The 13,751-nt window shown below is 42.3% G+C and overlaps 1 protein-coding gene across 1 annotated transcript in view; it reads left to right on the top strand.

The window, feature by feature from the left end:
- The window catches only part of LOC139661497 (meiosis inhibitor protein 1), a 56,335-nt gene that overhangs the window by 20,918 nt on the left and 21,666 nt on the right, over window positions 1-13,751 (top strand). The window contains exons 15-22 of the mRNA XM_071539949.1: window positions 175-286; window positions 1,821-1,881; window positions 2,724-2,821; window positions 7,101-7,281; window positions 9,003-9,153; window positions 10,211-10,402; window positions 10,661-10,792; window positions 11,107-11,293. Coding sequence (XP_071396050.1) covers window positions 175-286; window positions 1,821-1,881; window positions 2,724-2,821; window positions 7,101-7,281; window positions 9,003-9,153; window positions 10,211-10,402; window positions 10,661-10,792; window positions 11,107-11,293 — 1,114 coding nt within the window. The remainder of the gene's footprint in view (window positions 1-174; window positions 287-1,820; window positions 1,882-2,723; window positions 2,822-7,100; window positions 7,282-9,002; window positions 9,154-10,210; window positions 10,403-10,660; window positions 10,793-11,106; window positions 11,294-13,751) is intronic.

The raw sequence follows: 13,751 nt of genomic DNA on the forward strand, positions 1-13,751 counted from the left end.
CCACTACTGTAGTTCAAGGAAGTGTTTTTGAAATTATAGATTTTATAAAAGGTGGTGCTAGGTTTGAGTTTCCACAAATTCAGTCTAAAAACCTACCAGAAGAGCCAGAAGAGCTTACAGTTTGTGTCACAATTGATTGTTTGTCTATGGTTTCCTATGTGTGTGTGTGTGTAGAGGATGTATGAGTGTGCCTCCAGTGCCCAGATGCTGCAGTGTTTCTACTCCATCCTGTCCTCCCAGTTTACCCTCGTCCCCTCGCTCAAGTCCCTCTTTGCCTCTAAGCTAGGTGAGTTAGCTAATGCTGTATAACTTCAAATCAACAATGAATGATTTGATTTGATTGTGCCATGCACTGTAGGTACCCAGCCCACATGGGATTATAAGACACATCCATACATCCATACATTTCCATGGGCCTTGTAAATCCTTGAAAGTTTGTGGATTTCAGAAAAAGAAATACGGCCTTGAACGTTAATGAAAATGCATCAATGGCCTTGAAAGTACGTGATTTTTTATCAAAATGTAGCAAATTCATCAATATGCTTCAGGTCTCCGGCTCTCTCTCCATCCTAGTATGAACACTTCACATCCTAAGGAAAACCCTGCGATGGAGATTTGTGTTGTTATAGCCGCAGTCACTAAAAAATGTCACTTACCCAAAACATCAATTTTGAGTCCTTGAATTTGACCCAACAAGACTTTGAAAGTCAGTAAAAAGTCCTTGAATTTGATGTCCAAGTGAGTGTGGGAAGCCAAACATATTTCTAAACAATCACACAAAGTACATTTCTCAGCTCATCATAAAAAGAATAATAAAACATACAATTAATTAAATTTTCAATTTCTCCTACATCACAATATAATAATAGCAGACAGATTCTGTCTTCCTCTGGTGTACCACTGAATCTTCCTATTTCTATTGCTGATGGTATTGTACATCAAATAGTAGCCCGTCTCTTATGCTGTAAGCAGTGACGCCAAAAAAGAAGCAATGCCAAAAATAGATTGTTTACTCATTGAAGATACTAAATGCCCGAATGCCGAAAAACTTGATGATGAAAATTCATATCACAGTAGAAAGCCATCTGCCCAAAGCCAGCAACCCAGATGATGAGTCTCCATTATTGACAGGGGAAACTTGTTGCCTCGGGCTGACAGACAAGCTAGTGCCGTGGTATTAAAAAGAAACTTTGGCATGAAATTTATGCTGCGAGTGGTCAACTATGCAGAACAGGTTTCAGGAGATGCAGCTGATTGGTATCTTGGCATAGATCCAAAAGTGAGAAAGAGAGAGTGAGTTAGTTACTTTATGAAATAAAAAACTATCTGTAATAAGTGAAGGCTGCTCTCCATTACTGCAGCACATAAACACCAGGCTTTTAAGTACAGTTTCACAATAAAAGCTGTTTTTTTTTTACTCAGGATTAAAAAAATGGCTGCTGTCCTATTACCTTGGATGTTGGCTAATGATGAGCTTTTCCCACTGATCCTTACAACAGTATTTTTAGAATATGCTGTGGGGGGATGAAAACTAATGTGAGATTAAAATGCAAAGATTTGTGGGTAGTGAAGTGGGATTGAATCATTTGGCTCACTTTCAGGTGTTAACGATGGCCGGTCTCTTCCCTTGTCCTGTTCCTCTCTTCCTCCCTTTCTTTCTCATCCTCCTCCCCCTCTTCCTCATCGGCCTCACTCTCTTCCTCCTCATCCTTCTCCTCTTCCCCTTCTTTCTCCTCCTCTTCTGCCTCCCTTTCTTCTCCCTCCTCTTGTTCCTCCCTTTTCTCCTCTTCCTCATCTTTCTCCTCTCCACTTCCCTCCAGCATCCTCTGGTTTCTACAGGCTGGCTCTGGAACACAAAGCTCTCCTCTGTGCAGGAAACAGGTAACGGGATAACCTGAGGACACGCGCGCACACACACACACGCACACACACTTACACACACACACACACACACACACACACACATAGCACTTAACAAAGCACTGCTGTCTGAAGCCTGAACCTTCCACTGCCCCCCACATAGGTAGCATTTCAGTGTGTTTTGGTGTTTTGTGTGTGTGTGTGCCACCATGGTGGCCCCCAGAAGGCTGAGTTCTTATTATCATTTCCCGTCGGAGCACATTGAACAATGAGACAGATGACACAGACTGAGGCGTCTGCCATTTCTGAGTCACTCTATCTTCTTCTTTCCATTAAGCCAGTCTTCTCAGCAGTGTATCTGTCTGGAAGCAAGGGAACTGCAGCCTCAAAGCCTACTGTGTGTGTGTGTGTGTGTTGTGTGTGTGTGTGTGTGTGTGTGTGTGTGTGTGTGTGTGTGTGTGTGTGTGTGTCTGTAATAGTGTATCGGTATGTGCTCTTGTGTGTGTGTGTGTGTGTGTGTATAAATGCGGTGGACTTGGTAGGCTGTAAGCCCCCCTGCTCTGAGCTGTAATGAAACTGAAACCATGCAGCCTGTATGTTTCATATTTGAAAGGATTGAGCTAAAGCACATCCTGCTCGCCTGTCACAGTTCACTCTTCACAGTATTGACCATGCATTTTGGATGATATTGAATGTCTGTCCCAGCTGCCCCTGCTCTTTCTTTATCTCACTTTACTGTTTGCCTACTTTCTCGCCACTATCTGTTCTTTCTGTTCATGTTTATTCTCTCTCTTCTCTGTGTGGCTTTCTCTCCGTCTCTTTCTCTCTCTCTCTCTCTCTCTCTCTCTCTCTCTGTCTTTCAGGAACCCAAATCTGAATGCGTCTTGCTGTGGTTTTCTACAGAAACTCAGTATGTGTCTGCTTTCTCAGGCAGACCATGCAACTGGCTGCAAGCAAAATGGTATATATATATACACACACACACACACACACACACACACGTTGCTTCCGTGCACTTCCAAGCAATTATGTCATGCTACCAGTCATTTGATACTGTTGATTCAAGATTCTGTTTTCTGTAAGGTCTAGTCATTCAAATAACTTCTTAAAACAGGGCTAAAACGAATACAGGTGTACATTTACTCCTGTACCTACATTTATACCAATAGCTAGCTAAAATGAAATCCAGTGAGTCGATTTATTAGAGAATTTATTTATTGGAGTGTCCACTGAAAAGCTATGCAGAAAAGGTTAGATTTAGGGCCAGTTTCATGGACCGACTGACCACTTGCAGGGCCTTAGACTAACTTTTTCTAGTGCCACCAATATTTATGTAATTTGTTGGCACCAATATTTTGGTCTGGAGATTGCTTCACACACAATATGTTATCTATTGAAATATGTTGCTTGTTGAAATTAATGTTGTGCCTAGAATGTATAATTATGCTGTGTCAAATGGATAAATGTAGATAATGTGCTGCAGATTTTGGTTTGCCATTAGTAAGCACTGAAGAGTGGAAAACTACCTGAAATCAGGAGGTGAACTGTCATTTTTTTTAACCAAAAGGTCTGCTCCCAGACAACCAAAGAAGAGCTGGTCTGGCCAAATTGCATGCATCAAACAGTTTCCAAAGAACTGAATTACCTACTGAGAGAGACCAATGGGTTTTACGTGTGGGCAGAGAGACGGCAATTCACAGAGCTCTACCTGCTCTGCCATTCTAAAATGGACTAGCCTTTAACAGAAATTGCCTATATTCTTTAATAGCTTTAGAAAGTACAAAACATTGCTTCAGTATTTTTTTTTCTCTGGGGAATTTATGAAATCAAAACTTCAAAGGCTTGGCTGGGTTTTTAGGTTGCATTGGGTGTGAGCAAAGAAAATATTCAGTGGCGCTACAGGAAAAAAATAGGTGAGATAAGTCCTGTTTTATTTTCTGTACAACCCTAAGCACTGAATCATAGACTGGAACGAACCAGTAGTAAATTTTCATTACAAGCTAAATTATCACATGAATCAAACACCAATATTAAAACATTCTATGAGAAAGCCTATGAGGAACAAATCTGGTCTAATTACCGTTTACGAAATCACTGATATTAAACTGACCTCTTTATTAAGAACATTTAAGTTATTAAAGGTGCTGATGATTGTAGTCTGCTTAACGCACTTTATTGGCTGCACCTCAGGCTATAATTTGATTTGTTGATGGTAGCTTACAAGCCTAACTAAACGCAAAACCCTCTCACAGAGCAGGTTCTTGTGGACAGTTGCAGTAGGTGTATGTCCATCAACAGCTAAATGCCACCGACGTGTCCTTGAGCAAGACACGCACTGCTCACTAGTCACTCTGGATAAGAGTGTGCGTTAAGTCCCTGAAATGTAAATGAACCTGTGTGACAACACAGATAAAGGGTTGATGATTAAAGGGCCACTGACTGTGAGACAGAACTAAATGTTGATATTATACAAACCTAACTATCTTTAAACGAGGGAATAACATACAAAGGCTGAGATTCAGTAGTATTCCCTTTCCAATCCCTTTCCAAATCACTGAAACATCCCTTAAAATTAATGCAAAGACAAAAAAAAACAAAACTTGAAAAAAACCCATTTCATTGGAAACTGCAGCTGTCCCCAGGAGGCATGTTGTGACATTGGGACTAGAGTTGAGTCAAGTATTTCTTTGAGGTAATGAGATGTTGGAAGTTGGTGTGCGAGTGTGTGTGTGTGTGCATGCGTGCGTGTCTATGCGCATGCTTGCGACTGTGAATAATGAGCTCTTCAGAGCTAGTCTGTGTTTGTTCCTCTTTCTGCCTGTCAACAACTTCCTCCCTCTCATCATCCTTATCTTTTTCATTTTCATTTTCAGCCACTCTCTTTCTCTCATTTTGCTCTCCTCTCTTCTTCATTTTTACCATTCTGTTTCATGTTAGATGTTTTTGTGTCCCGACTTTTGCTTTTAACTTTATTTATATAACCTTTATTTAACCAGAGATTTTATTTACGATGAAAGACTGGCAAAAGGCAAAGGGCCTCTTGAGGGGAGCGGGATTGGCAGAAAATAAAACAAAATCTTTCTTTCTTGTCTCTCCTTCCTTCCTAACCTTTTATTCACCCCCTTCATTCCTTGCTGTCTGTCATTCTGACTATCCCCTCTCTGTTTTGATGTGCTGTTGATTGTATTACTGTCTGTTGGTTGACTGATTGTTTTGATTGATTAAGTGTATCTTTTATATAGCTGTCTGTCTGATGCAATGGCTGTGAGGAAGAAAATATCTATTCTATACTATATTCAAAATCTTATCTTATCTAATCTTATCTTATCGTATCTTATCTTATCTTATCTTGTCTTATCGTATCTTATCTTATCTTGTTTTATCTTATCTTATCTTATCTTCTTTTCTCTTCTCTTCTCTTCTCTTCTCTTCTCTTCTCTTCTCTTCTCTTCTCTTCTCTTCTCTTCTCTTCTTTTCTCTCCTCTCCTCTCCTCTCCTCTCCTCTCCTCTTCTATTACATTCCACTATTCTATTCTATTCTATTCTATTCTATTCTATTCTATTCTATTCTATTCTTTTCTATCCTGAGCAGATGGAGGCCACATCCCACTGCAGCCTGCTAGGTCTGTTGTATCCCTTTCTCTCATCTTCTTCTCATCAGTCTGTCCCTTGCTCTGTTTCTCTCTCTCCTTGTCTTCCCTTTAACTCTCCATCCTTCTCTCATTCTTCTCTCTCTCTCTCTCCGGACTCCTGTGTTCCAGAGGAGCCTGTCCTCTGTGTCTCTCCATGGGTCCGCAGCCCTCGTGTCAGCCGTCTCCCCCTTTGTTTCCCTTCCTCATTTATCTCTCTCCCCTTCTTTCTGTATTTCCTTTACTCCCATTCCTTTTTTATACTGTGTTCTCTCCTCTTGCTGTCTGCTGCTATCTTATATGGTTCTTTGAAACCATATATTTCTTAAAAGGTTCTTGAAAGGTTCTTTGTGGATCCAGAAATGGTTCTTCTGTGGCATCACTCCGAAGAACTTTTCGGTTCCAGTTCGCACTTTTATTTTTCTGTGTGTGGTGTGGTTTTATAGCCTCTGTGTAGTCATGGATCAGTGACCCTTATCTACTCGCTGTCTGCCATCTCTCCCCTCGTCTTCTTCATCCTTCAATCATTCTCTTCTTTTCCCTACTTTTCCTTTTATACTGCATATGCCATTGCAATCTCTCTCTCTCTCTCTCTCTCTCTCTCTCTCTCAGAGGAAGAGGTCGTATTGCACATTTCCTCTATTTATTGTCATGTGTCAGTGGCCCTCTCTCCATCTCTCCCCTCCTCTTGATGTACCGTTCTCTCTTTCTCAGACCTTTTTAAGCTGTATCTCGTATACCTCTTCTTCTTCCTTCCCTCCCTCCCTTTCTCTCAGCTCCCTGAAGACCGCCCAGAGATGGAGGCAATGTTGCGGTGCAGCCTGTCCTACCCTTCGTGCCGTGTGGCAGAATTTCCCGAATTTCCCGCTACGCTTCACATCTCGCCTCCTCTCTTTCTCCTTCCCCGCCTCTCTCTCCCTTTCCCTTTTATGCTGCATCTTTTATTGTTCTCCTTCTCTTATCCCCCATCTCCTAATCTCTCAGTCCTCCAGCTCTTGAAGAGGTGGAAGCCCTCCTCGGCGTCGTATGCGGCCCCGTGTTGCCACGTCTCAAAGTGGCCCTTTCTCATGCGTCTACTATCGCTCCATCTCTCTTCTCCATCCATCTCTCCCTTGCTGTTTCTCTTTCTTTGTTATTGTTCCCTTTTACACTAGATCCTCCATTCCTCCCTCTCTCTCCATCTCGCCTTCCCATTCTCCAGGGGCCTCATTTATAAAAATGTTCTTTGACTTTATCCCAGATTCCATCATCCTTTTCAAAGAATGTGTTGGGAAAAAAACTGAATTAAAATCCATGGCATTCGTAGCTTGGGTGAGGATGGAAATAGTTTTTTAACTTTTGATATATTATAGATAATAGGAGAAAATGTAAAATCAATGCAACCCCATTCATTTTAGCCCCCAGATCAATTTTTCATAAGCCACAGCTTTGGCTTGGATTTATTCACAAAAACAAAATTGGTCAGTAGCACTCCTTCTCTTTTTCTATTCATCTCTCCTTTGTCCATATCTCCTTCTTTTTCTGTCCCTCTGTCACTGTCTGTCGCTCTCTCGCTCACACTCAATCCTGTTCCTTTCTTGTTTCTGTATTATTCTCCTGTTCATAACCCAGATCCCGAGGACGTGGAGGATCTTCTGCGGTGCAGCCTGCCCTCTCTGTGTTGCCGTGTGTCAGACTGGCCCTCTCTGCTGCGCGAGGCCCCGGGGCTCCAGCTGTCCGACTATGCAGGGCCCAGGGCCGCTCAGTACTGTCTGCTCATAATGTTACACCTTGCCCTGCAGCAAGGAGACAGGTGAGACAGCGCACACACACACACACACACATCATCTGAATCTACATGACCCAGGGCCATTCAATATACTTCACCCTCCAGCATGAGGATAGGTAATATACAGGCATATTTATTCACAGGGAAGAGCACACACAAACACACACACACACACTGAGTTCGACTCTATACGACCCCGAGCCACTCAATTATTCCCTGCCACTCGGCTAGACCTGGCTGTGCAGCATGGGGTCAAGTAACAGAACATATACATGCACGCACACACACACACAAATGGACAAATTCTCACCCATAAAAAATGAAAACACCTAGACTTCCTTTATTCGCACGCAGAGACATTTTGTTATGCTTGTTAAAGGTATGCACGAATCACCCTGCAGATTCATATTCATACAGTAACCATGTATTTTTCAAATAGCTGAATAATGAGATAACGAGAATGGCTTTGGGTGTCGCTGAAATTTTTAGGTAGACCAGTGCCAGAGGTGTACCAATAGTGGTTTTATGCTAACCAAGTGCAAGTACTTAGTTTTGAATTCTAGCTGGTATTCAGTGCTAAGCACTTTTCGTGACACTGACCATTTTGAATTGTTTAAAAAAAGTAATTGGTGTTCATTTTAAAACTTAGCAAGTGCTAATATAATGAAATTGCATGTTCTCGGCTGGTTTTTGTAGTGGAAATGGAATTAATCAATACTTCAGCACCAGTACATAGCATTTTGCTAGTACCCTATTCACAACACAAAATACAAGTACTTTAGCCTGGTATTGTGCCAGCAGAGTGGCCTGGTGAGTAGGGATAGGTTGATCCAGAAAGCCTGGGTTTGATTTCCCATTACAGCAACTGTTTTCCCTGCTGAAGTGTCCTTGAGCAAGACACTGAATCCTTCCAGGGGGCGCTGCTCTGTAACTGACCCTGCGCTTTGACATGCAGAAGGGGGCAAGTGAAAGACTTTGCCCCCTGGGGATCAGTAGAGCATCACAAAACCTCCCTGTGCGCTATATTAGTACTGGTGTCGGTGCACCGCTGTAACTCCGTCCCTCCAGTTTTGCATGTTTGTAAACTGAGAAGCCAGCTGGTTGCATGCCGCTCTAGCTCTCTCCCTGCTCCGGTGCCACTGCCGCGGCCCATCGAGGGTGCTCCAAAGTACATATTTTATGACCTCAGAGATACGGGGGCTTCTTTGGAAAGTTTAATCTGTCCTTCTGTGGAACCTCAGCCCCGCCTGTCCCCACAGCGAGGGGATGAAAACGTCTCTCTGCCTCTGTGTGGTCTCATCAAGATTAATGGGAGCTGCGGCCAGAGATTTACATAGCGTGGGAGGGCTGTGTGTGTGAACAGTGTGTGTATGCTGCAATGTGGTGTGTGTATGTATGTGCGTATGTCGCGCGAATTTAAAGTGTGTGCGCGTGTGTACATTCTATCTATGAGTGTGTGTGTGTGTGTTTGTCTGTTTGTGTGTGAGAGAGAGATAACAAGTTTGCTACGTCAGCAAGACCCTCGAGCACTTTCCCTGCTTTGTACGCAAAGTTTGTGTGTGTTTGTCCACTTTTTTGCCCACATATTGTATGTGCATGCTCTAATGTAAATGTTTGGCCATATCTGTGTGCACTTGTAATTTTGTAAGTTAATGGTCTCTTATGTGTTTGTGTGTATGTGCATGTCAATGTATGTGCATGCATTTGTGTGTTTGTGTGTGTGTATGTATGTGTGTCTTGTCCAGGCTCCTCCCAGACCAGACAGTGTTCTCCAGTGTGGTGTGGCTGTTGCGTTTGGTGCAGGAGCAAGGCGACTGTCCTCTGCCTCGCTCTGTGCTCAGGTCTGCCCTCTACCTGCTGGCAGTCACTCAAGACAAGAGCCCCAACCTCGACTGGGTAACTCTAACAAGTCTACAATTAGTATTGCAGATATACAGTATAGTCAAATGATAGTTGAAAGAAAGTGGAAAATACTTTGACTGACAGTTGGTCTTTTTGCACTCGTCCAAAATCTAGGTTTAATGTCGCCCTGTTGATCAGAAAACAATCATACCTCGTAGATCATGACAAAATACCTTTTTCCAAATCATTAGCATCCACTGGTAAATCTGGCACACACCAAGAAGAGCTCATTTCAATAATTTTCAACATTTATAACTGGTTTGCCTGTTATCCCTTTGTATTTGTTCAACAGCATACATTATGGGGCCCGTCACAAGCAGTGTGCATCAGTTTCAAACGTTTATATCTTATTGAAGTGCTGCTTAGTGAATCATATGTATGCCAAATTTACCAGTGGATCCTAACAATTTGGAAAATGCCTTGAGTGATATTCTATTAGATATGTATATTGGACGGCAAGGCAACATTGAACTGTCAGATGTCAGCATGGTGTTGAATGTGATGCTCTTTCCCATGCACAGAGAAAGAGAGAACAGCATGTACCGTGGCTAAATTTTAGTATGGTTTAGTATGGAGGCCATTCACTTGGAAGCCAGTGAATACACAGAATCAAAGCTTGACGTCTCTTATTCTTCTTTTGATGTGAAATCCATATTGTACTGTAGATGAGCCAACAGCAAAGAAGATTAATTATAGCTCAACTTTTTTCAAAAGCTATACAGAACAAATCACATTTTAACACAGTCAAGAAAAATAGTTTTCTTTAGCTCAAAAGACATTACGTTGCAAAAACTTGGCACTGCAGTTTCTCCACAAGTACTTCAAAGTATGTATGTTTACTATGAATAGTAAAAAGGTGATAGATTACAGCCTCTAGGAGACTTCCTTCTGTGACCGATGACTCAGTCTCACAGTGGGGTTTTTACAAGTCTCACAGTTGGGTTATAAAGAAAATGAATTTCCAACAACACACTGTAAAACCCATGTCTGTATTCCCCTCTTGAAGTAAGTGTTTTGACTTTTTCAAACTTTCTCCGCCAACCTACTCCAGGCTCCTTTGAACTGCATCAGCAAGGCCCTGTCCTCCTGCCAAAGCTTCTCCTCCCTCTACATTCACCATCCTCCACTCCTCCACTTCATCTGTCGCTACCCGGAGTTAGCAGAGAAATTCGGGCCGCTGGTCTTGGAGCTATGGCTGACCCAGCAAGCCCGGCGCACAAAACCAGAACAGACCACGGTGAAGGTCACTTCACTTTCTCTTCCATCAGTAACTCACATTTAACAGTCAGTAATTAATTTTACTGATTTGATTGAACACATTTGTCGTTCATTTCAGTCCAACAGAGTAATTGTTGGAAATCACTTTGTGATTGATTTGATATAACACACTTTTTATAGCATGAGAATGAGTTACTCTTTGAACTCTCTAAAATTAAAATTAATATGGGAAATTACAATCAGAATTGAACAAAAACTGGTTTGATTCGATGCCCAGAAACAGGCAGACAAACAGGAGAAGGGGGAGAAGAGAGAGAGCCTGGTAGAAGAGAAGCAGGATCAGGAGCCAGACCCAGAAACCATGGAGCTACTGACTCTGATAGAGAAGTACCCAGCCGTCATACTCACCCTGCTGGTAAGAACTGAAGACCCCAAACAGGGACTGGGTTTTAAGAAGCTGGCCACATAAAAATGAAGGCACTTTTTACAAGCTGGCCGCTGTGTTGCTGCAGCATTGCTTCGCCCCTAAGTGGAATCATTTGAAACGCCTGAACAGCTTGTGTAAAAAAATCTCAATGTTTAACCTGCATTGAATACCTTGTGGGCTTTACTGCATTAGGACAATTCATGAAGTGTCAGGTATCACAAAAACATCTACTAAACTGATGTGCCTGTCTTCTTGCCTCTCTTTCTGTCTGCTTGACTGTCTGCCTGCCTGTCTGTCTGCAGAGTATGGTGTGCACCAGGGAGGCTCCCCTGGCAGAGCGGGCCCTGGGTGTGCTGGGGGGTTTCCTGCGGGGTCAGAGGGGCTGCGAGGCAGACCTGTGTGCCCAGCTCAGACCAGCCCTGCTCCAGGCATTACAGAGACTCAGTGTGGAGAGCAGCCATGGACTAGGACAGGGACACAATGCAGGAGGTAGGAGACATATAGTCCCGAAAAAAAAGTAGAATTAGTAGAATTACCTGTTGTGTCCCAAAAAAAAAAGAAAAACTGCTTTTGAGACAAAAACTGACAAAGCAAAAAAGTATTCTACTCTAATACGATGGTTTATTGCTTGAACTGGGATCACACTTAATCTGTGATGCATTTGTGTTGCTGAAAACGGCAGAGTTCTGTGCAAGGATCTTATGGCTCAAATGTATTGAGATGGAACTGATTAGACAACCTTATTGGTTGTAATATTACGACATATAATTTTGTTGCAAATCTGAATCACTGATGCAATGTTTTCATCGGGCGAACTGCACGGAGAGGTGGCAAAAAACCGGGGCAAAACAATAATGATTTTAGTTTACTCATCCATTATCAGTTCATAAACAATGCAGAAAAAAACAATCCAACACATGCAGCACCTTCGTCACAGCTTCATGCATCTTCAGTGGAGTGATGCAGCAGTAATGGATTCTGAAATTGAAATTAATGAATTTAAATTAATCGAATCTGTGATCGCGGCCTTAGACAAAAGAGCACAATTTTTCAGTAGTTGCGCATTATGAACCACACTCTCTCTACAGTCACCTTAGTGCAGAACCAATCAGGGCTATTTAGAGGGTTATTTTAGAGCATCAATAAATTATATAGTCTACAGGTACTGATAGCAGGAACAGCATGCCATCCAACAGAACACAAAAGTGTACATGCAGAAACTTCCATTTGTTCAAGCACCACACTACCCATGCATGCTCCTTATTCTTAGAGTTGCTAAATGTTGTGAAAAAGTCCTAATGGAAAACCATGCTGATCAAAGTGTGACTGCTCATGTCGACTACCTTTTCATTAGCTATACGATTCATTGTCCACTGACAACTATTGAACCCCAAAAATGCACTGTTGTCTATAAAGGCTTCACTCTGGCCGCTGCTCCATTAACACGTCACACCCTTTGAATGTACACTATACTTAAGACACCATCCTTACTTCCACTTAAGACTATCCTTACTTGTCTGTTTTTTGCAAACCTGCCAGCTTTGTCGTAGACTGAAGCCAAATTTAGATGCAGTAATGCTCACTAATACCTTAATATCTCAAGGCTACAGAATCCATTTCTGCAGTAATACATCCAGCTCCTCACAGACAGCCCAAATATTTTGCCCCGCAACACATATTTTTCTACTTGAGTTTAATTTTATACAGCAGCAATACCAAATACCATCAGAAGCCGCCATCATGAATCAAGATTACTGCCAATTGATTTGGCTTGACGCTTAATTATATCTCATTAAAGCACAGATACAGTTGATAGATTGAGGTAAATGTTGCTGTTGCTCTCCTGAGTCTGCTTTTCTGATGTAAGAGCCAGTGTTTTCCTGGCTGTTTTTTTTTTTTTTTTTGCCTTCAGTCGTACACATTTAAACTTTGTACAGCAGATGAAAGCTTTTGATGAAATCGTCTCTGCTCAACTCAATACAGGCTGGGGGGAAAGGAGCACCGCACACAGACATACATATGCACACAAACACACACTCACAGATACACATACACACACATACACTCACACAAACAGGTTTACCCTGTAGCCTCCTACGCTATGAGATGTAATAGAACAAATGCACCCTGACAGTCCCCCTTCTCCCCATACAGCAAACAGTAGAACAGTAACTCAATTAAATCTTAGCTTTGTAAACAGCCAGCAGCAGCAGCCGCACCCAGGTCATTTGGGCTCAGACACCCATCTTTTGATATTGACTGAAAAGTTTTTCTCCATTTAGAAAACTTATTTTCGGATAGATGTCTTTTTAATAGAATTTTCTTGATGTCATTTGTGGCAAATAGTGTACCACATACTCCATTGGACACACACACTTGACGACACCAAGACAAAACAAGAAGACACATTCACACCATAGCACACAGGATTTCTACGCAGGTCTAGAAAGTCTGGGGATGCACAGAGAATTAATTTGTTCATTTCCAGGTCTTGAAATGCCCAGAATGCCTGAAAAATGATATAGCCTGTTGAACAGTTATATTGCTTGGCCTATGAAGAAAGTTACATTGCTATTACAGGCATGCAACATATTGGAAACTGACCAAAAATTGTCACAAGATAAGATCTGGGAAAGAACTTGGGATTTTACTGTAGAAAACATGAAGGGAGTCTGAAGAGAGCGGTGCTGTGGTGATGCCCTGCAGCACAGTCCCCTCTTAAATGTCTGCTCATTTTCAAGGCCCTCGTTCAATTTATGGGAAGGTGAAGTGTAAACACAGGGCCTAGACACCTGCTACCACTGCTGAGCTAATGTCAACCTAACTTACTCTCTTCACCTTATTATCCCCTCTCCGGTCACTCTTCTCTCTCACCCCATTCCTCTCTGCCTCTCACCTGAACACTACCTTCCTTCCTCATTTCCTCATTCACTCTGTTTCTACCCCT

The sequence above is a fragment of the Centroberyx affinis genome, unplaced genomic scaffold (assembly GCF_046629955.1).
Source record: "Centroberyx affinis isolate AG114_WGS23_722 - 3 ecotype Tasmania unplaced genomic scaffold, CSIRO-AGI_Caff_v1 ptg003533l_1, whole genome shotgun sequence".
Taxonomy (NCBI): Eukaryota; Metazoa; Chordata; class Actinopteri; order Beryciformes; family Berycidae; genus Centroberyx; species Centroberyx affinis.